Source organism: Cupressus sempervirens, chromosome 6 (genome assembly GCF_028749045.1).
Source record: "Cupressus sempervirens isolate cs-2001-9-10 chromosome 6, ASM2874904v1, whole genome shotgun sequence".
In the NCBI taxonomy this organism is placed as follows: Eukaryota; Viridiplantae; Streptophyta; class Pinopsida; order Cupressales; family Cupressaceae; genus Cupressus; species Cupressus sempervirens.
In genome coordinates this window covers 386,731,711-386,758,880 of record NC_143123.1, presented here as the reverse complement: position 1 = coordinate 386,758,880, position 27,170 = coordinate 386,731,711, and the positions used below count along the sequence as shown (strand labels likewise).

General features: G+C 35.1%; 1 protein-coding gene across 1 annotated transcript in view; it reads right to left on the bottom strand.

Moving 5' to 3' along the window:
• The window catches only part of LOC149552674 (RCC1 domain-containing protein RUG3, mitochondrial-like), an 87,928-nt gene that overhangs the window by 19,448 nt on the left and 41,310 nt on the right, over positions 1-27,170 (bottom strand). Inside the window, exon 3 of the mRNA XM_089788237.1 lies at positions 6,411-6,602. Coding sequence (XP_089644363.1) covers positions 6,411-6,602 — 192 coding nt within the window. The remainder of the gene's footprint in view (positions 1-6,410; positions 6,603-27,170) is intronic.

The window sequence follows — 27,170 nt, the reverse complement described above, 5'->3', positions numbered from 1 at the left end:
AAAGTCAAGTAGGGAAAATCTTTCACTTCCGAAATGGCGAATAATAAGAACTCCAACAGGAATTCGTAGTACAAAGAAAATAATCCAAATAGCATACCTACGACTACCTACAAGTCATGCTTAAATACCCATCAAGGAAAACCATTCCGAGGGTGTACAAAGATAGCTGACGGCAATATTTACCAACGGAAACTAAAATAAAAATAAGTCTAAGATATATTAAATCAATCAGAACCACAAATCCAATATTAACTTGGGCCCCATATTAATTAATTAAAGTAACTAATTAAAGATCCTTATATTATTTAAATTTTGGGACTAGTTAATTAATTAATTTAATTACATAAAATTTTTAGGACATGACAAATCGTCGCTGCCCAAAGATTGCTTGCCCTCAAGCAATCTGTCATCTAACGAAACACCAACAGCTCTAGGGTCCCACATCAAACTCATAGGCAAGACAAGTGAAATGACATCAATCCTCAATAGCACCATATTGCTATCAAACATTCGCTGCGCCACTCTGATATAAATATTATCGTATCCTAAGTCACCAGGATCCCAAACCAAGCACACCGGCGAAATGAGTGAATTGTCGTCAAACCTCCCTTGCAACCCACTGTCATCAAGCATCCGTTGTGCCACTCTAATATAAACATTGTCGTAGCCTTCACTAAGATCCCAATGACACAAATTGATGAAATCTTTCATGTCATTATGTTCAAAAATCTCTTTGGGTATGGTCATGCACACAGACGCTGATGGTGGCACAAACTTACCCATTGACACAACCACAACGATCACTATTATATTCCTAACGGATGAAACCTTGACGAAGAGAGCTTCAATGAAAGGTGTCGTGATGATGGGAGCCTCAGCAAAGAGTACCTCAGTAAAGGGAACCTTGGCAGAAAAAACCTCAACAAAGAGTACCTCGGCGACAAATAAAATTTTAGCTGTAGATAAAACCTCAATGATACACAGAATCCCGGTTGAAGCCTCAACGATGGATAGAGCCTCAACAATGAACAATGTCTCAATGCCGACAAACGTAGCTATTGCGACTGATGCAGCCATAATGATGGACACATAATGATGATGGAGACATCCATGACGTCGTTGATCAACACAACTACAACGATGGATACGGACTCGGCGTCAGTGATAGACACAACGGTGACGGATATGAACTCGATGACGCACACAGACTTGGCTTTGGTGACGAACACTGCCGTGACAAACACGACGACAATGACGGACACAAACTCGGCATCGATGACTAACATGACAGTGAAAGACATGAACTCAGCATCGATGACGGACATGACGGTGATGGACACGATGATGACAGACACAACGACACTGACGAACACGAACTCGACGACGAACACAAACTCAACATTGGTGACGGACATGATGGTGACAGAAACGACAATGGTGACGGATATGAACTTGACGAGGGACACAAACTTGGCATCAGTGATGGACAGGATGGTAACAGACACGAACTCGACGTCGGTGACAGACACAACAACGGTGACGGACACAAACTCAACAATGGACTTGGTGTCGACGATGGACACAAACTTGACGTTGGTGATGGACACGACGATGACAAACACAATGACGATGGCGGACACGAACTCGATGATAGACACGGACTCGGCGTCAGTGACAGACATGATGGTGATGAACATGACGGTGACAGACACAATGACGGTGATGGACATACAACCTCAGCAACAAACAAGACCACAATGATGGACATAGCTTTGGTGATAGACACAGAGCCTCGGCAACAGGTACAGCTTCTATGATGAGCACAACTTCGGCAACTAATGGAACTTCCTCAACAGATCATGCCTTGGTGACAGGCACAACCTTGGGCACAACTTCGGTGATGGTCACAACTTGATCCGTCCATATCTTCACAAGAGTCATGCAAGCAACCTCTTCATTTTTTTGGTGTTCTTCCCATGTTGGTGAAGTAGAAAGATTTAGCAAATCCTCTTCAAGTGGCCCTGTAATCATGCCTTCATTCTCCTCATGTAAAGCATCACCCTTATCGTTGTCATCCATTTTCTCCCACTTGTGCAAATGAGATATTAGTTTTTCTTCACAATGCTTAAAAATATTATTGACCAATCTATATGCTGCTATAGAGGGAATACATTCTAGATTACGAACAAACCATAACATAGATGTGATGGGTTGGGATATCTCATCCATCTCTTCAATGCATGATATCATAAGACTTTCATAGCAACTGAAATCTTAGTATCATGATCTTCCTTGATGGTGACCAAGAAGTGATGAAACATATCATGGACCAAATTTTGCAATTCAAGATCTAAAATAAGGTTACTTTGACATTTGCACAATTCTCCTATGTTGTAGATCTCCTACCAAAAGGGTCACTACTGAAGTCATTGAGACTCTGAAAGCTGTCAATATCAATTGCAATATCTCTATCATGGTGTTATCATCATATGGTGCTTTAGGAGCCGAAATTCTCAAGACCTCGCTAAGACATGCTACAACTGCCAATCTTCTATCCTTGTCGGGGTGTCTCAAAAGCCTGGGTTGACTTAAGGCCTCCTTAATTGGCAAGAGGATTCTCTGTATAAACCTTGAAGGTAATTGGTTCACCTGCAACAAACAAACTTCCAATATATCTAATGGAAGATCAATACCCTCGCTGAGCTCTTTACCAATCTTTTGTAGTGCCTTCAACCACCACTCTCCATCGCTGTCCGGAGTCATAGTGTGAACCAAATACCAAAATCTCTCAATCATCCCAGCAGGCTGGCAAGATCACCAACTCTGATACCACTGTAATGTTCCTTTTCCGAACCTTACTGTTTTTCCAAGTTTGAAGGGGAAAATGTTTAATCTATACGATGGAGCAAGATGTCATAGGGTGGAATGGATATGCCCGTACAGAGGAATGGAATGTCGTACGAGAATTTGCGAGGATGGAAGATGGTGTTGGAAGATGGCGAATGGAAGTTGGTGGATGGAAGTTGTCATATGGAAGATGATGAATGGAAGATGGCAGATAGAAGTTGGCAAATGGAAGATGGAAGTTGGAAGATGAAAGTTGGCGGAAGGAGTACAAGGAGTATGGAGAGATGGAGGAAGAAGTATGGAGGGTTGGAGGGAGGAGTACAGAGAGAGGCGTATGGAGGGGGAGGTACGGATGGAGGGAGGTAGTGCGGCAGATGGAGGGAGGAGTACGAATAAAGGGAGGAGTACTGATGGAGGGAGGTAGTACAACTGATGGAGGGAGGAGTACAGATGGAGGGAGGTAGTACAACAAATGGAGGGAGGAGTACAAATGGAATAGTACGTCGAGTATTTTATGGAAATTGGAAAGAACATAAAAACTCATATGCAAATAATATTAGAACACAACTCCATCAAATAAATGCCAAGAATGGATAGATATTGAATACTGATATTCTTCAGTTAATACTCAGACAAAGATGGTGCTCCAATTTGCCAGATCCGAGCAAAGTATTACAAGTGACAGAATAGGGTGAGGGTTGAATCCCATCGAAACCAGAAAGCCAAGTAGGGAAGATCTAATAAGAACTCCAACAAAAATTCGCAGTACAAAGAGAATAATCCAAATAGCGTACCTAGACTACCTACAAGCCGTGCTTAAATATCCGTCGGGGAAAACCTTTCCGAGGGTGTACAAAGATAGCCGACGGCAACACATACCAACGGAAACTAAAATAAAAATAGGTCCGAGATATATTAAATCAATCAGAACCACAAATCCAAATATTAACTTGGGCCCCATATTAATTAATTAAAGTAACTAATTAAAGATCCTTATATTATTTAAATTCTGGGACCAGTTAATTAATTAATTTAATTACATTAAAATTTCAGGACATGACAAAATATCATAGTTATTGTTGTTCTGATCAGATATCTTATTCCAGATCGATGGTCTTCTCACTGATCGCTGATTTATTATGTTGATTGGAAATAACGACTATGGTTTCAATGCTAATTGGATATAAATCAATGATTAGATAAGTAGACCAGATGTGTTTTTCTGTATAAAACTTAATTTCAACTCTTGATATTTATTCCCTACCATGTAAGTAATATGTTTTTTCTTGTCTTAATTGAAACCTGGTTGCATTGCCCTCAATACACCCTCCTCATACACTAGTCAATGTTTGGTCTTCACCGTCGAAACCAATCTATAATTTTTGTGTTCCTTCATGATATCGATGTGCTTTCTTCTCAGAGTAGTCACTGTTCTAAAACTTCTTCAAGTCGACATCTTCAGTATGCATTACATTTGACCATGCACAATAATATGTAGGCCACGATCTATATCCTTATATGTGAACAGCATGTCCATCTAGCATATGGATTCGATAGGCAATTTGTGTCTGTCTTTGTTTATGCAGAGAGGATATGTAGGTAGAGTGTATAGACAATCAGGTTTTATACCAATGGGTAGATAAAATATCATAGTTATTGTTGTTCTGATCAGATATGTTATTCCAGGTCGATAGTCCTCTCGCTGATCGTATTATGTTGATTGGAAATACTGACTCTATGGTTTCAATGCTAATTGGATATAAATCAATGATTAGTTAAGTAGACCAGATGTGTTTTTCTGTATAAAATTAAATTTCAACTCTTGATATTTATTCCCTACAATGCAAGTAATATGTTCTTTCTTGTCTTAATTGATTCCTGGTTGCCCCCTCAATACACCCTCCTCATAAACTAGTCAATGTTTGGTCTTGACCGTCAAAACCAATCTCTATTTTTGTGTTCCTTCATGATATCGATGTGCTTTCTTCTCAGAGTAGTCACTGTTCTAAAACCTTCTTGAAGTCAACATCTTCAGTATGCATTACATTTGACCATGTGCGATAATATGTAGACCATGTTGCATTATTACTTGAGGTACATAATTGATTGACCTCTTCCACAATCTGCTACCCTGTTACCAGCTATCTCAGATGTTACCATAACCTTTCATGCCTTTTCATCCTATCGTGATAACTGTACTGTGTTCTTAGATGCTTTTGAATCGTACAAGATTCTATGCATATATGTATATTTTCCATATCAGGTAATTGTTGCCCTCTGTACAGTCATATATTCCACTGCAATAACCCATATCGATGTCCCTTCTCCATGGTCACTGCTAGGTCTGTAATTGCTGAGGATCTTATAAATATCCTAAAATGCTCCCCTAAATAGCTGCGTGGCTGGGATGAGTCACGCCTCTTCCTCGATGTTGTGACTTTAGTCACTGTTTACTGCATTTGATATGTGATACATGTTTGAACTTATATTCATTTTATTATTTATTCAAATTATTATATTTTGATATATATATATAGAGAGAGAGAGTTTAGATGATTATTATATATTGTATATTTAAATATATCATTATATTTTATATTATAATATATAATATTCACATTATAATTGTTTATCAAATATTTGATGTATTAGGTCTATTCAATCTTGAAATTGATTACCATATTAGTCAATTATATGTTATAGCTCATCTCATTATATTTATTTATATCTTCATTATAATTATTCACTTAATATTTTAATTTTATAATTAATTATTATTGTAGTACATTAATTATATAATTTATCATTTTTCAATTTTTATATATATTATTCATTTATTTCTATTAATAATATAATCAATTTTTAATTATAATATAATATAATCATTAACTTGTTATTTTTACTTATTATTAAATCTTATCTAGGGAAGGGACATTAAAGGGGCCACCTCTATTTCATCAAGATGAGTTCTGTTGACACCACTACTCGTGCATGTAAAATCAATCCTTCAACTATCAGGTGGGGTCTTATCTGGCAGTTAATAGTGACAATTTGTTTCCTTTGGAAGGCAACCTAGCTTCTTTTCAGAAAGCTACCTCCTGGTTCACTATGGCATACGGATTTTTAGAAAAAAATGTCGCTTATTGTGCAAGATAGGCTTTAATGATTTTGGAAGGATGTGATAATTTTCCTGCTTGGGTGCAAACCAAATTGCTTCCATTCGATTCTTATATAGCGAATGATTTACTGTGTGGTAATTACCTCACAGCTGATGCAAATCGCTTGTTCCCTAAGTTAAAATCTGATGCATTTATAAATAAGCTACTCATACTAATTTATATTAAAATTGTCATGGATCTAACAAGCAATCTCCATGGCCCAAGGCTACCGCGTGATATATTATTATATTATAATGCACCAACAAAGACAACAAAATTTCTTAGAATGGACAAGCAATTACTTAAAAGCCATCTTTGAAATATGAATAAACACACATAAATTGGGTCAAGAATGGTTGATTAAAAACTCAAAGGAAAGCTTCACTCATAGGCTCTGGACCTTACCGCCCCAACTCCACACTTGTCCTGAAGAAGTCAAGGCCAAGGTGAAAAACCCACCACAGCTGATAGCAGAAATAGGCACGGGCAATGATTTCACTCTAGTGGGGGTTGCAAGTACACCTTCATCAGGGCCACCTTCGCTGCTGAGGCCCAATCTGCCTTCTCCTTCATCTCTTCCCCACATATAAAGTTCCCCTATTAAGAAGAAAACCCCAAACATATAGTGTTACTTTGCATACATTAATATTCCCTATTCAAATCAGAATTGCATATGAAACCAAATTAAAACTAAAAAAATGTAGTTTGTTTGTCACATTCATTTAATCGAAAAAATTTAGCAACCATATGCTATAACTAATAGCAGAGCCTCTGAAGAAAAATGTTTCAGGTTTTCAAACATTAATCAAACAGTTAAATTGCCCTTCCATGGACAGAAATATCAGGAGATTTGATCCAGTTTTGGAACTAAAGATAAGTGCAGACACTGCGACCAGGAGGAAGATAAAAAGCAAAAGCTTGGAATGAAATTTCAAATTTATGTTTATTTTGAATCTCATAGAATGATTTTGCTTAAAATGTCATCATTAACAATTATCCATGCAAATAATAATAAAATTCTATTAAAAAAAACAAAAATACCCAGGACGGGATATTTGATTTTTTTCTTGTCTGAAAACTACACAAAGAAAAGGGCTAGCTGTAATATGCCAATTCTGCTAAAAGTATTGAGTGTTTATAATGGGTATAAATACAAAGATATTTGCAAAGTTTCTGTAAGTCCTGTAATTAAAGAAAAATGCATTACAACAGTCCTGAACCTATGGAATAGTCAATAGTAACTGCATATTTTCAAGAATAAGGGCAAATTTCAACCATCATATGCAGTTTATGTATTGATTTCAATCCTTATCCCATCCCTTCGCACTTGTTAAGTTGTAAAATTGACGAACCCCATACATGTGAGTGTGCATCAGGAACAATAAATGAGCATCGTTAGAACATATTTTCTCTGTTACATTTGTCCTGCAGGCCTGGTCTAGAGGTAAGACAGACCTGTTGTAACCTCTTTCACACATAGGAGCCCTTGCTTTTTCGTTTTCTTGGCCTTTTGGGTTTTCATTTTCTTGGTAGCTCTAGCTCCGGTCTCCTAAGTTCTCTAATTTCAATGAGAAATAGTCTTGTTTGGATCTAGGGTCAAGTTTTGTTCCCTGCCATTCAAGGCTTCAATTTTGAACTTGTCGTCCTGCATTTTGTCACCACAAAATGCAAATAACAGTACCCAACTTTTTCAACTTAGCTTCATTTTTCTCTAAGTTAGTTCATCATTTAATTGGCCGACATTGATCTACCAATTAACCCCAATTAATATAATGATTCATTTTATCAAAGGCTTTCATCAAGTCCTTTTAGTTATTTTGTTTGTTGAGCCTATGCTTGATTTTTTAAGCCTTCATCGTCCTTTTTCTCCTTTTTGAGCGTTTGTTTGTTTACTTTTGGTTTTGCTCAAATCTTTGCTTTTGCTTTTCCCTTTGATTCGGTATATCTTAGAGCTTAATCAGACTTGGCAGTCAAAAGATATGACCAAATAAGTGCCCAAAAGATAGACTCCCCAAATGCAATTGCGTGATTTAAAATATCATGTTATATTTTAAGGTTGACATTCACTTTTTGAAAAATATAACATAAATTCCCTTTGTGTTATGTTTTTAAGTTACTTTATCACTAGAGTGTCTATAAAGCATTTTATGTTATATTTTCATGCTGAGTTGTTTTTTAAACTTTTCACTTAAGTGACTTTATTAACTATATAGTTTGATTTATTTTTGAGTTACTTTATGTTTTATTCAAAACATCTAAGTTAAATATTACTTTTTGAAATGATATTTGCACATAATATTTTAATTATTTAGTTTAATTGTTATTTTTAACCCAATTAGCGTGCTTAATTGATCACATAAGTTGTGCATATACATGTTTTCCAACCCATTTGCATGTTTACATATAAATGCTTCTAGAGAATGTGATTTTGCACTACAAAGTCATTTTGAAATACATAAAACATGTAAATGCATGCAATTTAAAACATGCAATGGGTCTCTTAGAATACGATTTGCATCTAAAGTCTCAAAGACATGAAAATACATTGTTTTTAAAATGCGCAATGACCCTTGGAGAGTGCGATTTTGCACTATATGCTTGGTTTTGACAAGTTTCAAAACATGTAATGCTCCTTCTAGAATGCAATTTGCATCTAGATTGTATTTTAAAACATGAGGATGCACTCCAAGAGTGTGATTTGCATAAGAGACGAATTCCTATGCATTTTAAAACATGTAATGAAGCTTATAGAGTGTGATTTGCCTCTTGCCTCCATTTGCATGCATTATAAAACAAGCAAACTCCCTTATAGAGTGTGATTTGCCTTTGAAACACATGCAACTGCAGCTTAAGACCACGATTTTGCAAAAGAGGCCAAAAGTATTCATGTTCTAGCTCTCCAAGAACATGTTTTTGCTAAGAAACTCCAGATCGGCCCATTTCATGGCTTGGAATCTCTCCAACTAGGGTCGCTGTTTGCCTCCTTATGCATTCTCATGCGTTAGACGTTGAATGTCATGCAAAAAAATGTTACATTTCATGGTGTTTTGAAGACATGTTTTGGTTAAAAACGCCCAGATTTGGGGCATTTTTTATCACGTTTTTGTCCAAGATGGAGTCGTTTTGGGGTTTTAATCCTTGATATAGCTATTCATAAACACGTTTTTGCCTTTCAATGCCAAAACCGACTCATGCAGTGGCAGCTTGAGACCACATTTTTTCAAAAAAGTCTGAGTTTGGTATTTTGCAAAAAACATTGTGTATTAGAAATTAGAGAGCACGTTTTTGGCATATCCATGCAAAAATACCTATTGGTTATTCATTAATGTCCATCACTTGCAAAGTTGAAGAAGTCAATATTGTTGTTTGTGGATTCGAATTTGGAGGAGAATCTTTCTTCAAACCTATCAATCCTCCACATTTGGCTAGTTGATCACCAAGTAAGTTGAAGTTTTCAATTCCTTTTTATTTCTTTGCATCTTTTCATTCATCCTTGTACGCTTGCCCCAAGATGTGTCGTGTAAAGTGCAATTTTTCTTTAGATAAGATGAGAACTTCCATTTTTTAATGTTTAGAATTTCCCTAACTTCTAAGTTTGAATTTCCATAAGAGAGCAACTTTGTTCTTGTCATGTTTGAGTCAAAGACCAAAGGTATGTTTTTGCTTTGTGTTTAGTTTAATTGGTCATTTACTTTCTGTTTTGTTTTTCTTCTTTTCGAAGAAGATGCAAGTTCTTTCCCAAGAACCTGAGATCATTTCCCTTCATTCCATTTTCCACCTTTTCATGCAAGTGCATCATTTCACTTCACATCCATCATCACATGCCAAAGCACATTACATCTCACTCTTTATATGCGCTTACATGTATTCCCACCCTCAATCTGCACTTACATGTAGTCTCATTCTCCATTCCCATTTACATGTATTTCCATCCTCCAAACCTAATTGCATGTTTACATCATATCAAAAACAACAATTATACGTAAATCACTTTACATGTAATTACATCCGGAGAACCCGAATTTGGTTAAAGGTCACTCGTTAAAACCCAAAAGTTATCATTTGCACGTATTCCCATGTGTTTAGCCTACACCTCTCAAAGCATTTACATAAGAACCTATCCTTTCCCCACATGCATTCCATTTCTCTGAATCTCATTTCAGCCCTTTGCATATGCTTACCATTTCCATTTGAAGCCATTGCATAAAACCTTTTGAATCCATACTCCAAGCTTACTGCCCCTCATAGATGCATTGTTGCCAGTCAAGATTGAATATCTTTATGGAATCAATATCCTCTAATGATGTGTTCACATTTTGGAATTTTCATGTTGCAACACAAGATATGCCCCCATCCACAAAATACAAAGGAAAGATGAATTACCAATTTGACAAAGAGTTAGCTCATGCATCTCCATCTCACGTCTCGTCTCCTCTAGATAATGTTTCTGACACAGAGATTGGGCACATTGATATGGCTGATTTATTACAAAGGGTCAAGGCTCCTTCAAATCAAGAAATGAAATGCATCAAGAAAAGAAATATTCATTTGGTGTTTACTTTCCCTGCGGCTGCCCTGGAACCAGAATTCTTCTTAGCGTGTGAACAGCATTTCAATCAAAAGACCGAAACAATCAAGGATGCAGATGATAAGGTCATCATTAGCCTTGACCCAGAGGTTATTGAACAAATCTTTAAAGTTCCTCAAAATGCAGAGTGTGTGGATCTGTCAAAAGAGACATCTTTGGAGTTATGGAATGAGAAGAAGGTAGATTATCAAATGTATATAAATGCATATTGGTTAAGGTCAGAAGAAACAATTTTTCAGGATGGCCCAAAACCATTGACAGATCTAACTTCAATCCAAAATGTAAGGACTTGATTACTCTCCTTAGTAGCGTATGCGGTCTCAAAGATTCCAGTGACTTCGAGCCATGGATGTACAAATTCATTTTCCAGATCTTTGATAATGAATAACCTATCTTCTGGGGAGCGCTTATCAGTACTGCTCTTTGTGAACAGCTGCTCGATGTGGGAACCTTAGCATCGTTTTACATGAACTCCTACTTGGTCCACAGTTGCATCGATGGGATCTTTCTTAGGGCTTTCAACCAAAGGAGACCGGCTTCAATGCCTATTTGGGAATATTATAATCACCTTGGCGCACAGCAAATATCACACTATAGGAGAGTCCAAGATGCATTTTTTGTACATTTCTGATGTTTATTTGATAAGCAAATGGTAATCAAAAGAATGTTCGATGAAGCCTAGGACAAGGTAAACCAATATGGTTGCATCTTCTTACAATTTCCAACTTTCACTTATTTGAGAGTTGGGTATTTTAAAGGAGAGGTAAACCAATATGGTTGCATCTTCTTAGAATTTCCAGCTTTCACTTATTTGAGAGTTGGGTATTTTAAAGGAGAGCCATATACCTTACCAAGGTATGCTACTGACAGAATCATACTGATGGAGTTGGCCAAATAGCTCATGAAAGTGCAATCGTATCAGAATACTCAACGTAGACCAAGATTTGGTATCACTACAGCCAAGCCCTTGGTGATTGGTCAATGTATGGTCAATTCAGTCTACAAGGCGAAAAATATGGAGGCAGAACATCAACTTATCACATTGAAGAAGTTCAAAGCTAGGTATGATTTTGATTATCGAGGAATGCACTCAATGATCAAAAGAGCATTCACCCATGTTCGTCGTATAGAAGACATATGGATTGATTTGCGCACAAAGCTAGACATCATGAGGATGGACTACTATAGGCTCACATAGCAGCAAATCATCAATCTTAACATGCTCGAAATCCCATCCAATCTCCAGATTGAAGACGATTGCACTATTCTTGATCCAAAATACTATCGTGTTGGTTTTGAGAAGCAATGCCCTTTTCTCATACATTGGTAGCAGAAAGAAGGCGTATCTATCTAGGAAAATACTGACAAATGGTTAAAAATCAAAGGCCTAAAGAGGGTGAATCCTAAGCTTGGGGTAGGCTGTGGTAGTTTTGGACTAGTTGGAAGGAAATCCCAATTGGAAATTTCAAGCAAAGTTGGTGCATCTTCCTCCAATTCAACTTAATCCCTCACGTTTAAGTTGAAAGGCGAAAAGGGGTCTAAATCACCTCTAGAACCCTCACATGCCCCTCTCCAAGCTCAAGAATCTAAGGAGGAATCTAGAGAAGAACCTGATTAGGAGGATGAGGAAGGAGAGGTTATGATCATTTCCCCTCCACAACCGATTAACCATCAAGGTCCATCCATTTAGGAAACACCTTTCTTGGGTGTCATAGATTATGATGTGGATTCATTCTCCACTATATTCACACCTACCATCCATGGCTCGGAAGTAAACACATTAGCACTTCCTATCTCTTCAGCAGCTCCTATTCTCACAATTGAGCAGTGTGCGAATTTGGGAAATGTGTTTGAAGATCTCCCAATACTCACGGAAGGTCATGTTTCCCAACTCGATACTTCAGTGGCTGGTTTTGAAGCATTCATGACACAATCTTCTCATCAAGCACCTCTCGATACAGTTGTACAAGCAAACTGAAGCATGCTCAGTTGCAACAGAAATATAGGATCAATGTCGATGGTTGCCACTGTCCCTAATTCAACAGGTGAAGGTTTTAGTTTGCCTGCATGGTTGGGCGAGATCACTATGAAGAGAAGGAAGGTTGTGCTGCCCCTAGATAATCTTCCTATCAAGAAAAATAAGTCTAAATCTTTGAAAGACAAGATTGTTTCAAGAATTGTAGTGGATTCTGAAAAGACTAAGTTTGTAGAGGTTGATGAACCATTGGTGGATAAACCAATTGAAAAAATTAATCATTCAGATTACAAGTTCACCAAAATTGAACTTGGTAAGCAGTCACAGTTGGGGTGTCTACAAGACGTTCAAGATGCACTTGCTAATGTATCAAAGAGCTATCATGAGTTATGGGAGAAGAAGAATCAGCTCAAGTAGGAGGTTGCTTGCCTAAATGAGGTCATTCAACAAAATTCTTCACAATATGCAGTCACTACATCTCAAACACCTTGGGAGAAACAAACAATAAAAGCAGCAAAGACTTGGTTTGGAGAAGTTGTCTCTAAAGGAGTTCAAGCCATTAAAGATGCGGTCAAAGTTCTTAAATGTATCAGAGGTATTGAAGAGATGTTGCATGACCTAAATGCATATTTGAATCAAGAACCCAACACCTTCAAGGAAATTCTATGTGATTGGGATGAAATCCCCAATTCGGATTTAGATGGCATGGTTGCATGTGATGTTGTCCCATCTTGTGAAATGTCCTAGATGCCACGAACTCATGGGTTACAAGGAAGAGACACTGAAGAAACTTGTAACAAACTTGTAGGCGGCCTTAGAAGACTATCAATCAATTGAAATTGAGACCATATGCAACCTAGAACAAATGGAATGTCAAGAACTCACAGAAAATGACAACTTGGTCATAATGGAGGAGATGACTTCTGAATATACAGTCAGAGTTAATGCTGATCTAGATTCTGAAGAATTTGGTTCCCATACAATGAATAGGTTCGCTTTATACAAATCACTAGCAAAACACCTACAAGATTTTCTTGCAGCAAATTGCAAAGTTGTAAAATCAGCATAAGATAATACAGTCAAAATAGAAGTTATGTCAAAGGCAATGGAGATCTCATATGCTCTACATTGTGTGATGTCATCATCAAGTTCAAAGCACATAAGAACAATCGTTAGGGTTGTTTCAACCTTTTCTGTTTTCTGCTTTTTTTCATTTTTCATGTTTGTAGATTGGAGAGGATGTATTACATGAAATTGAGTAATTACATGCAATTCGATTTACATGTCTTTGTGACATGTAACCCAATAATTCTCTCGTTTAGTTAGAAAAGGTCAAAGTTGGTTGAGTTGCTGCCACTTTTTCCTCCTTTTTCTCAACTCCTTTGCCTATATAAAGGAGTGCCCCCTCATTGTAAAAATCATCTTTTATTGTATGCAAGAAAGCTCTGGAGAAGTCATGCAAGCATAACTTTGATTGTGTAGTACTATTTTGAAAAAAAAGTGAATACAAACAAACAATTGAAGCTGACCTTTGTTTGAATGCAATAGTGATTAGTGCAAGTTGGAAGCTTTGACTGTGATTTCCATTTGTTATCTTTGATTCACGTGTTTTTGTGTCTTTAGTAATTGAGCATAAAGAATTAAGAAGCAAATGGAACTGATGCTTTGACTGGGAATGATTGTGGTGATACATAGACTAGGAGCTTTGACTGGAGCTTGTGTCACTTTCTTAATTCACAAAAATCATTATAATTATTTAAATCTGGAAGTCTTTGTGCCCCAATTGTAAAGGTTATTCTTATAGCATAGATTAAGACTGGACTTAGAGCCAAACTGCTACGCCTTCAGCTAGCATTTGAGTTAGTGTTGATTTATCGGTATCACCGTTTACAGATTTAGATAGACGTGTAATTAGAGGTTTCATATTTTCCATTATTCACTTCATGGGTAAGTGGATTCTTTTTGAAAGTTAAGAGTAAAGATTATTGGTAATACCCTTTCAAAATCTCTCAATTCCGTGCTTACCTTGAGTTGATCCAAGGAATGGTGAGAAGAGGGAGCCTTCCCTTTAAGGTAGGAGAGACTATGTCTCACACGCTGTGGCTGGTTTACCTATTTTGTGATTGAATTTCATCCAAACTGTTGGTTGCAAAATATCCACCCAACAGAATTACTTCCCGCTCTTCAATTTTAAAGTCAAATCCTTTGGACAAGAGCCATTAAGGTTATAGGCCTTAGTGAGGCCCCCATTATGACATTCCAATTTTCTGATCAACATGAAGGGGACAATCCTAAAGAGTAATTTATAGGGGTGCCATGGAGGCAAAATAACCTAGAGCACATATTGCAGTAAATGAAGGAACTTTCAAATTGAATAGTTTGGCACTACCCCTCAAACGTTCTCTAAGCATGAGAATGGCTTTGTCACAAAAATTGAATGAAGGAACACTGCATCAGATGTTGTAAGGTACATTATCAGATGTTGTAATGTCCCCTTTTCGGGACATAAGGAATTCTGAAGTCAAACTCATAAAATATTAATTTTGGCTTAAGGGAGCTTAATGGAAATCTTAATTTATAAAATGGGTCAAATTAATATTAAAAAGTAGGTTAAAGGTGACAAGAGACAAAAAAATGAAAGGACAGGAGAAGGAAATTGAAGAGTCACCATTTTGAGCATAAAAGAAGGATGAGGACCTTATTTTCAGCATGTTTGGATTTGAGATCGATTTTCTAGTTTCTCTTTGAAGAACGTAAGGAAGCTTCAGCTTCTATTTAGGATCCAAGGACGCAAACCCTCGGGTATTCAGTGGTGTATTGGATGTAGCCCTGATTCATCATCTGTGGTGAATTCGCAGTAGAGTCCACAATTGCATTTCAGGTTCTTTTCTAATTATCCAATCTGACTGTTATCATTGTTTATACAATTGGATTGTTATTGTACTGCTGGTTTATAATGCAATAACGAATTTTGGAGTAATTACTCGTTATTTACTAATTGATGATTGATGATTATTTACTAGTTATTTACTGGTTATTTGCTGGTTATTATTGTATAAATTCTTGGTTATGATTCTGAAAAAATTTTGAGGAAATATTAGAGAGAATATCTAACTGGGATATTACATGTCTTCAAACGCACTCTTAGTGCAAATTAGCACTAGTCAAGGAATGTTTGATAAAAAATAATCCATGGTGGAGCTTCAAATGAACTCTTGGTGCAAATTCACCATGATGAAGGAATGTTAAAACTAGCAATCGCACCTTGACGTGCAATGGGTACACCGAAGAGATAACTAGAGTACAATGGGTACGCCGAAGAGATAACTAGAGTGTAAATATTTTATCTTTATTTTTTAGTAAATAATGTTTATGCAAGATAGGTGTGAACAAAGAATAGTTGATAAGTACACAAATAACCTATAAAAACCTCTCGATTAGAAAGGTAATCCATTATCTAAAATCTTAACCTTTTAACTTTATCATAAATGTTAGATTGTAATTGTAATTATAATCTTGATCCTAAATGAGATCATTGTTGTCAATCAGGATTGCGCCTATAGCGAGATGCAGAATCTAGCTATCCTATTGAAACATGGAAACTCTCTTGGGTGGTGGGTTGTCCTAAAACGATGGATCTCCGGAAGCTAGGTCGGTTCCTAAATAGTGATCACCTAAAACCTAAATTGTATGCGGGAAAAAGGATGAGAAGTGAATGAAAATAACGTATACTAAACCTAAATGAGGTGATACACCAATGAAATGTATGTAACTTCAATTTAATTAACACAAATTACCCATAATACTTATGATTCTAAATACAAACAAACATACAACTAAAAAAGTGATTCTATGCAAGGACCCGGAATCTTTTTCTTTGAAAGGAAAACGTAGGCTTTACCGATTTTTCTGCAAAAAGAATAAGAACACAATGTAACAAACCAGTTTTTCCCTTGTGTTAACTAACAACTAACATATCAAAGAAATACAGTTATTACTTCTTTTTCATCGGAAGACAATTATATCAGTTACATTCATGTGAATGAGATTAACAGTTACAAATAGTTGAATAGAATTTCATAATTAAGATTTGGAAACACCATCAATGAATTTACTATGGAAATTTAAATTTACATAACATGGTATTCGAAACCAAAATCAATCTAGGGATGCTTCTGCAAACACCCACATTAGTCCATAAATACCACTTAGGATCAAATGACGATTACCATCCAATACCACTATATCAAAATCAAATGACGATTACCATTAAATACCACTTATATCAATATCAAATGACAACTACTATCAAATACCACTATATCAATTAGGGCATCACATATCGCTGTATCAATTAGGGCATCAATTACCATTGGATCATTTAGGATATCAAATACCATTGTATCATTTGGAGCGTTAGATACCACTGTATCAATTAGGGCATCAATTACCATTGAATCATTTAGGGTATCAGATACCACTGTATCACTTCGGTGTCAGATACCACTGTATCATTTAGGGTATCAGATACCATTGTATCGTTTAAAACATCAAATACTACTGAATCATTCATTTTCTTCCTATTGCTAACTGTGGCAATAACATAAGATTAGAAGATTTGCTCATAATCATTATTCTTATAAATGAAAGATTGAAATATCAATCCTACAGATATAATCCACACTCAGTTGGAAGATCATCTGATCTAACTGGTTACCAATTACATTGACAGGAAAGATTGCTTAAATCAAAGGAGATAACTGAATTCAATGATATAAATTAATCCATCATATCTTCTACTTGTATAAATATCATAAAAGTAAAAACACCTATTACCAATAAATATTTGAATACTCATCTTTATCCGATGCACGTCCTGACATCTTGTGGAGAGGGGAAACATTGTCAAGAGCTTAACCACCAAACCACAGACCTTAAACTTATCCCCACACTTTCTTTAACTAGAAAGGCCCTCCCTACCCGGAATAGACATGGAACACCTTGTCAGCCATTGAGCATCCTAGTATCTAATCACACCACTCGACTTGAGAGCAAGAGAAAAACAATAAACATGATCATGCATGAGCTATAAAATGATTCTTTTTAAAAATGATAAACATTGTTATGTCACATCTGATTCTGTTTCATGTTATTGCAGATTATTTTCTCTCACCTCTTCACCCTTTTCCTTGGCTATACAGCTGAGTGAGTCCCAGGTTTTTGGATCTCAGAGCAACCAGCTTTTTCTGTTGATTCTCAACTGTTTAATGAATAATATATATTCCAGCTTATCACAATCTGTGATCTGAAGAATGTGTTCTTTAAGATTTGTACAAAATATCATTTGAATTCTAATCTCCAATTGCATAATAAATCATAATTTCATAACATGGTTACTTGACTTTTAATTGCCATAAACAAATCTAATCTAGAGAAAGTCTATCCTATGATATCAAACAAGATATTTTTCATCATGAAATAAGTTGTAGCTTACTGCTATGTAATTTGGTTTTGGTGTAACAACTAATCAAGAAAAATCATATTGCAATGTTGGATTTGGATATCCACATAACCTGGATTAATCTGAAAAATGGAGTCTTGTTGAACGCTCGGCAACTTGCCTCACTTTTGCTTGCAAAGATCTCAAGCGCAAATCCTAGTATGGGATTGCTCACGATTTTCTGCAGAATAACTGTATATTTAAGAAATCGTGGGAAGGAAAAATGCAATGGTTATAAATTGATAACAGCAATGATATCGGAGCTAAGAAAAATGTAGTTGTTAATATGGACGAAGACGGTGATGAACACAGAAATCATATGTATAAACAAGGAAGTCAGGTGATGTAAAAAAGAATAATGCTGCCTTCTGTCTCCCTCAACTTCAAAATATAAAGAGATATTATCTCTTTTTGGCTTCCACGAAGTCATAACATAAAAGGAATGTATTGGCTCTTGGATGCCAAATAAATGTGCCAAGTGTTCAATCGGTTTCAAACAAGAAAAAGAATAAAAGGATGGGAGAAGATTTGAAGGTTATAAATCGAAAAATATTATGGTTTATATCTATCTACGTAAACTTAGTTATATTAGGGTTTGTTTGGTTCGTGGAATTTAAAAAACTGAGATTTCTACAAATCTTGGTTTAGCCAAATCAAGGTTTTGCAAATCTTCATTCTGATTTTTGGGATTTTACTTGAACCATTTGTTTCACTCGGAAGATGCGTGTGAAGATACATTTTTATGCATAAGCTTGGAGTTGAAGGCAGATTTCAAAAAATAGTCCAATCTACTTTTTTTACACTCCTTAAAAAACATAACCAGGTTTTGATTTTCAATTCCTTCTTGCTAGTAGGAAGTTGGAAAACCTAGTTTTGAGGCAAAATTAGAAGTCCAGTATGCTATTTCCATTTTTCCAATTTTAAAACAGACGCAAAAATTTTCAAATCCGAATTTTGAAAAAGCCAATTCTTGTCATCTTCAGGGAACCAAACGGACCCTTAATGAGGTGGCATCATTTTATTATAAAGAAAATAATATTATGGTGTCACTTTATATTTATATCTATGTGTACATACATAGGTATATATTATAATAATATGGAGAAAAGATCAATCAAAAACCTTTAAGGTATGTATTATTTTTTTAATTAAAATAATTAATGTTTTAAATGTTTATTTAATAGCTCATGCGGTTCCATCGATTGTATCTTGATGTTCAAGCCGCTAAGTCCTCAACCATGGTGATTCACGATTCATACCCATTTGCCCAATGATGGTGATGCTTTTGTGCCCAATTCTTTTCTGACAATGCTTCCCACCCCTTCGACATGCTTCTTACAAAGAAATTCTCTGCAGTTAAATCATATTACCATAACCAGTTATTAATCATAAATAATCATAACGGCTAACCATCTTTTCGATTCCATGAATTCATGATAAACAATCAACTAACATGTTATCTTCATATGAAATTATAACGACCAACCATCTTACCATTTCACAGGATTATAACAAATTTAACTATCAACAGACTTCATGTGAACCTCAACAACTATATGAACATTTTAAATTGGGTCAAAAATTGGGATGTAACACACAAACAAAGACCTGCAATTACAAATATCAAGATTCTAACACGCAATAAGGAATATAGCTTGAATGAAGGACAAACACAACATAGAAGCGAAGAACCCACAATATTGCACAAGAATCAATGAGAAGGAACCGCTGAATCTATATAATCAATGCTGAAAAAATCTCTACTACAAAAATGCTCCTACAATCAACTCAAAAATTCGCAATGCACAAAAAATCTAAGCAAGAAAGAAGACGCCTCATAATGAGGTGAATGTACAATAAATAGAGCTCAAAACCCTTATTCGGATATTAGAAACATGCATGGAAAAAATGAGTCAAAACTTATCCAAACTATGAAGAAACCCATGAAAACTACCCTCAACCACTTGTCCAACTAATAGCCAACTAGAGAACTGCCTCTATCTCCTCAAAATCATGCACAAAACCCTCAGTCGGATTTCAATTTCAAGCTAAACATATAGCATGTCAATCTCATCAACAACCATGCAAAAATGCATAAAACAGGCTCCCAAAATGAACTACATGCAAAACTGGCCTTAACTGCTCAATAACATGCCAAAAATAGCACAAAATGCTCTCAACTACATGAGAAACCCAAACTATCTCCTCAACTAAGAATGAATTCCATGTAACATCTAGTTTGACTAAAACAGTCTATCTCTGCTAAAAATAGAACTCCTGGACGAACTAAAAGTTACCTCAAGTCCTCAAAAATAATTGTGACTCAACAGATCATATTTCTCTCATCTTGCATTTTAAAATAATTAATAAATATCAAATACTTTATAAATCTAGCACTTCCATATTTATTAATTTTACAACCATATTATGCAAAGATTTAATTATTACTTTTAATTTATCACTATTAATTTATTTAATATATATTAAATAATGAGGTTTTTTTTTTTTTTTTTGGATCTGTAAACAGCTGAAGCCTAGATTAAATTTTGTTAATTAATTTAATTAATTATTTTTTATGTGTTAAGCAAATTCGAACCCAAGACCTCCCACGTGAGAGGCTCACAAGTTACCGTTGTGTTGTAGGCTCTTGCCTTTAAATAATGAGGTATTATTTAATGTATATTAATGTATTAATATAAAGAACAAATATTGATAAAAAAAATAACTAAAGTTATATATTTGCATATTATAATATGATAAAATCATATTAATTAGAAGTCCATAAAATATCAGTCCTCTCATACACAGACTTGAAAGTTTATAAAAATATAATTGAGGGATGTTTAAAATGTATCAAAAGTCATTTTTTTTAGCATTTGAACGTTATTAGGAAATCGCATGAAGGAAGGAGGGCTTGAAACCCTAGCCGAAAATGGAGAAACTCTGGTTTTTTCCTACAATTTCCGACTTGTTGCAGTCTTTGATGCCATGACTACTAGAGTTATCTCTTGTCGTGAGCTGCTCTCCATTTCGTTGCTTCACTTCTTTGTGGGTTTATGGTTGGGCTGTCATTCTCCATTTTTCGTTATTTGTTAGGTGTCGTAAAGGCATATTTGTTGCTCTATTGTTTCGTGGCATGCTCTGTTGGATTATCACTATGCCGTGAGTGCTTGGATGCCATGGTTGCTGGTTATTTTTCATTCTCTCCTTGCAGATTGATGTTGTGAGTTCTTGTGCTAGGTTTCTTCACTTCATCAGCATTTGCTCCATATTTGTGCATGCGTGAAGGTATGCTTGCTGAACATTACTCCAAGTTTTCCATATAACTTTTGTATTGCTGTATTTTTTAACGACATGACTAGTATGAGATGTCGTGAATGCCTATCCATTTCGAAACATGATTTTATGTTGTAAATTATACCTCTGTTGTGATGGCTTTCTTTGGTACATTAATTAGCTCGAGAAGATATCCAATTGGCAAGCTCTGCAATCCGATTCCTATAGAAATAAACCAGTATTTCCATGAAAGTTTTGTTGTTTTAGCAAAATTATTCAGGAATTCAACCATTATAACCTGAAATATGATACTGAGCACAGTAACACAAACAAGCATATGGTTCTTGAGTATCCCTGTGAAGATGTTGAATTCTTCTAGCTTGCGTGCATTGATCTCACTGAATAATTGGCAAAACACAAAGGTGTTGAAAATGATGGTATCTCTAATATATCTTTTCTGTCTTTGAATGAGAGTTGGAATCTTAATGCTCTATTTTTTCATGTAATGCGGTGGCATTCTATGAGATGGATTTAGCTGCTTTTTGTGTGCATTTAAGTTAGGCTGATTTTTGAAAAATGCAATTATCTCTCCGCTTGTTGCTCTTCTACGGATTCTGCCCACGTGAGACCAAATACCCCCCGTTCTGGACATAACCCAAAAATCGTTTTTAATGATTTTGCTCCAATTGTCCAGAAAACACCATGCAAAATGACAGTTCTATCTACACCTTCAAATCTGATTTGAGAATGAGGTATTCATTGCTGATTAAAAACTTGATTGACAAAATAATTCCTTTGGCTATTATGATCAGCAATATGATTGTCATTTTCATTTAAACTCATATCATTGTTATATAAAATTGATTGTTACTTCCCATTTTGTATGTTTGCTGTCATTTTGAATGTTATGTAAATACCATCTCCACTCGGTGTATGATTGTACTTTGGCTGTGAGTTACATACACATCCTTTGTAAAATTATTACACTTCCTGCAGTAGGATGACAAGAAACTCCATTGCAACATCCATTCGTATATATTTGCATGTGCATTTATAAAGTCATGACTCATAGCAATGAGCTCCTATTTTTCACAAATTGCTCAATTAACACCTTCATTTAAAACTTCACCACTTTGTTTCATAGTTTATTATTGTGTAAAGCCTACTTATATCACTGTTGCAGCCCTTGAAATCTGTATCTAAGAACCTCTGTTTTGTAGCTTCTTATATTTTGGAGTGAACTTTTTCCATGTTTATATACTTATCTTTTGTTCATCAAAGAATACCATGAGAGTTGAAGATAACACCTTAGGACATTGATAGTATTCATGTAACTCTTGATGTTGTTAAACCTTAAACCTTTCCTGTAGCATTATGCTAAGACAATTTCTTCCTATAGTGTATGTATGCCCCCTCTCTAACCTCCTTAATCAATCTTTGCCTCTACATGACTTCAGTCAGAAAGTTTCACACATGTATGTATGTGTGTCCCTTCAACAACCTACTTGGTCTTCATACCTAAATCTGCACATGAAACAAACTTATTAGTATAAAACATGCTTTGCTTTTCAGATATTTCTCTTACCCTTTGCATCTTTTAATGCATTTATCTGAATAATCATGTTGTAAGAACACTAAATAGTGTAGAGATAATTTGAATGGTTCCCATTGCTCAGTTTGTATGAACTGACCCCCTTCTTTACATTTTGCAGGTTTATTTAAAGATGAAGATGCGGGCTCAAATCTTCTTCAGCATTCAAATGAATGACTCTTCCATTCAGGCAATGGAGGTTTTTCCCCTTATTTCTCCAGTACTTTTTTGTTTATGCAATGTGTTTATTCAAATATTGTATTAGGAGCTGCCACGACTTGTGTGGTATCTAAATGCATTATATCAAGTATTGTCTAAAATTTGAACATTTTATACTTTATAAAACAGTTTTGAAATATATTTCAATAAAAGTGTACTATTTTGGTACTTGAATGTAATTTGAATAAAAATGATCAATTTCTCTTGTTTATTGATATCTGTACTTCACATTCTGCATCCAAACCATTCTGTAATATGTATGATCAGCAACTTAAAACACATAGCACAGAATATAAGCAAGCTTAACATAGCAATTTAGGAGGTAGGCTAAATTGGTAACAATCATAATGTAAATTATAACCACAACCCTAACCCTAATCATGGCATAAACTTAAACCATTATACTAACCCTAACTGTAATATAAAATGAACCATATTTCTAAATCTAACCTTAATCTAATCCTTAAACACTAACTTTAATAAAAGCTTCATTCCTAATTATAATATTAACCATGATGTATCCCTAATCCCAATACTAAATCTAACTCAAATATTAAACATCAATCGTAAATAAGATCATAACCCATACTCTAAACCTAATAACTCTAGCCATTGGATAAACCTAAATTCTTATTCTAACCATTATCAAAACCCTAATCCTAACCAAAATTACAACAAAACATTAATTTGTAATCTAACCATGATGTTAATTTTATTGATAATAATAACCACCTAACCATCATCCTAATTTAAACCATAAAACATAATCCTAGTCGTGGCCCTAATCAAAACCTTGATACTAACCATGATATTAACCATCTTAAAACCTTGATCATTATGTATTATTCATTATTTAATAGATAAATTAAAATGTGAAATAATAAACTTATAGAACAAAAAATTTAAAAGTATTTTTTTAATTTGTTAAAACTGAAATATTAATAGTATCATGTACATTAAAATACAAATTTAAAATATAATTATGTTATAGTAATTAAAATTTTAATAAATTTAAAACGAATAAATTTTAATATTTTTCATACATTTTAATTATTATTTGCATTTTGATACAAATAGATGATTAAAGTAAATTTATAAAAGCTTAATATTAAAAAATATTGCTATTTAATTAAAATAATAATTTAACAAACAACCATAATAACAAGAGATTAATATTTATTATTAACTAACAATTTAATATAATATAGGTATATAACAAACAATAAATAATAAATTTCATTAATTTTCATATGCTTTGATTATTATTTAAATTTTGATAAAAATATAGAATTAAATTAAATTTATAGAAGTTTAATATAAAAAATATGACTCTTTAATTAAAAATAATAATTTAGCAAACAGCCATAATAATAATAGATTAATATTTATTATTAACTAATAATTTAATATAGTATATAAGAAACAATAACTCTGCACTCACAAAATTATTAAATTAAGAAAGTATAAATTTATTTGCCATTGTAGTCTACTAGTAAACCCATCATTACAATTAATGTAATACACATTAAATTTTGACAATTGGTAGGGGATTTTTTGCGGAACCTACGTGGATTGCCTCAACAAAGCCTAAAAAACAATTGTGTATGTGTGTTTAAATTAATGCATGGAAGAAATAGTAAATTAAACAAATAAATGTAAAGAGTGGAATTCAAATCAACGCTCCATATTTGTTCAATCGTCTTGCAAGACTTCTAAGACATTTGAACCATTGATTCAAAAATGAAGTTTTGCAAGTTCAAAAAAGGGACATCTTTGGCGTAAGAAGGCAATCCACTGCTTCCTTAAAAATAGAGCAGTGGCCACTGAAATTTTTTGGGAATATGTAAAGCTGAATGGTCCCATGAATCATATAGTATATTGTAGTTTAAAATTTTCAACTCCTAGATTTAAGTAAGTTGGGGAGATTTTAAATTTAAAATATGAAAAAAAAAAGTAGGAACTTTGGTTTTCTTTAGGAAAAAAAAGAAATTGTTAACATGTGGCAAATATTTTTCCTAAATTGGTGGGGCTATTTCCGACCCCACCCTATTTACACCGACTCAAACTAAGAGGGCTAAAAAATAGGGGCTACTATTTTGAAGGAAGAGATTGTAAATAATCCTTTAGCGCCGAAAAAAAAAAATCATGGGACCTCTCTTTCCTATAAACTGCCCCCTCATGGGACCCCTGCCTAATCCTTCACAAGACTCAAATCGCACCCATAAACTATTATTGTGGGAGAAAATCTTCATATGCTCATGTGCAAACAACACTGTTGATTATTGATTAGCGAATTGAATTATTTTGTTAAATTGTAATTTCCAGTTCAAGTTCTTCTTTGTTCGCCATTTCAGAGTTGTAAGATCTTCCCTATTTGGCTAATCATAGTTTCGATGGGGTTCACCTCACTCTATTCTACTCTTTGTTGCTTGTTTCAGACCCAGCAAATCCAAAGTGCAATCATTGTTTGAACCGCAAATCACTTTTGACCATCTCTAGAACTTGGCACTCATCATGTCAATCTGTGTCATCTAAAGTCTATTATTTGTCTATGCATGCGAATTAATATTCTTGGTGTTTGGATTCGTGGCATTAGATCTTGTATCCACATTTAAATCATTTCTATTTGGCCAACTTAACACTCTTGTACCAATTCCACACTCCTAGCAAACCATCATACGGCCATTCTAGCACATAACCACTATATGACAATAACCATCACTACCGTACATCCCTCAACACCTCACTCGTCATCTCACCAGTCTCACTTTCTATACACTCTTCCTCAATTAGGGTTATTGTACACCAAGAGGACACCACCATACGTGTTGGCTTCATATCTTACAAACATCAACACCCAATCACTACACAACCAACCCCACATCGTATGGATTCTCTTCATGCGACGTGCCTAACTTGGACCGTACACCCAAACTCACTCCCTCAATCTAAACTATTACTCCATCCCCATCACCACATATGCCTTCACCAAATTCACTGTATACTGTGTCATATGGACAACATTGTCACACACACTAGATTCATTTGGACATTGACAGAGGAGACTAATTCTGCTAGGCCAAGTTTGGGACATTATAGTTGTTATCGAAGTTACTGATTTTGCCAACCTGTGGATTGTGAATGCAATTTTATACCAGAAAAGAAAGTGGAATCACCCCATTGGTAGAATGGGGGAACCAAAGGATCCTGTTTCAAAAGTCATGACTCTAATAAGAGAGCTCACAAGAAATCAAGCTCAGATCAATAACACGCAATGACCCATGGAAGAAACATAACGCAAATTGGTCGAAGGGAAAATATCCAGAGAATAGAATAGGCATAGCAACAATGTGGTTCTGACCCTCATGCTTGTGACCCTCATGCTTGTGACCCTCAATGCCAACTTTCTCTCCAAAGACTAAAGCACCACACAAAGAACACAAAGAACGGGACCCTACCTTCCATGAAATGCAAGAACAACTACAAAAAGATTGGAGGAACATGAATATAGAAGGGAATATATCCTACAAAGATTACACTTATCTCTAAATGGGGTACTCGGGCTATAGCAAGCGTGGCTACTTAATGATGACCTGAAATGCAAAGCCAACAAGCTGAACCTATCACTATTCAATGGATCTAGATCAATCTCGACACAGGCATGTGTGTTGAAGGCCGACACATTTCCAGCTCAACCCAATGCTCGGAGAAGCAAACAAGTTTGTTGCACTTCACTTGGAAGGAATCATACACGAATGTTAGCATCACAATTTCGTTACTCTTGATCATGATCAAGTAACCTCTCATGTTGAGTTCATAGAGAGATTTATGGACCGCTTCGATGGAAAGGATCCAGAACTTAATTTCATAGAACTAGCACAGCTGAAGCAAACATGCTCAGTCGATAGCTACACTACAGAGTTATAGAGGCTATATGTGTTGGTCACAAACATCTCGAAGAGATGATGGATTGTGTTGTTCATGGATGGGTCAACAAATCCTTTGATAGGCTGGGT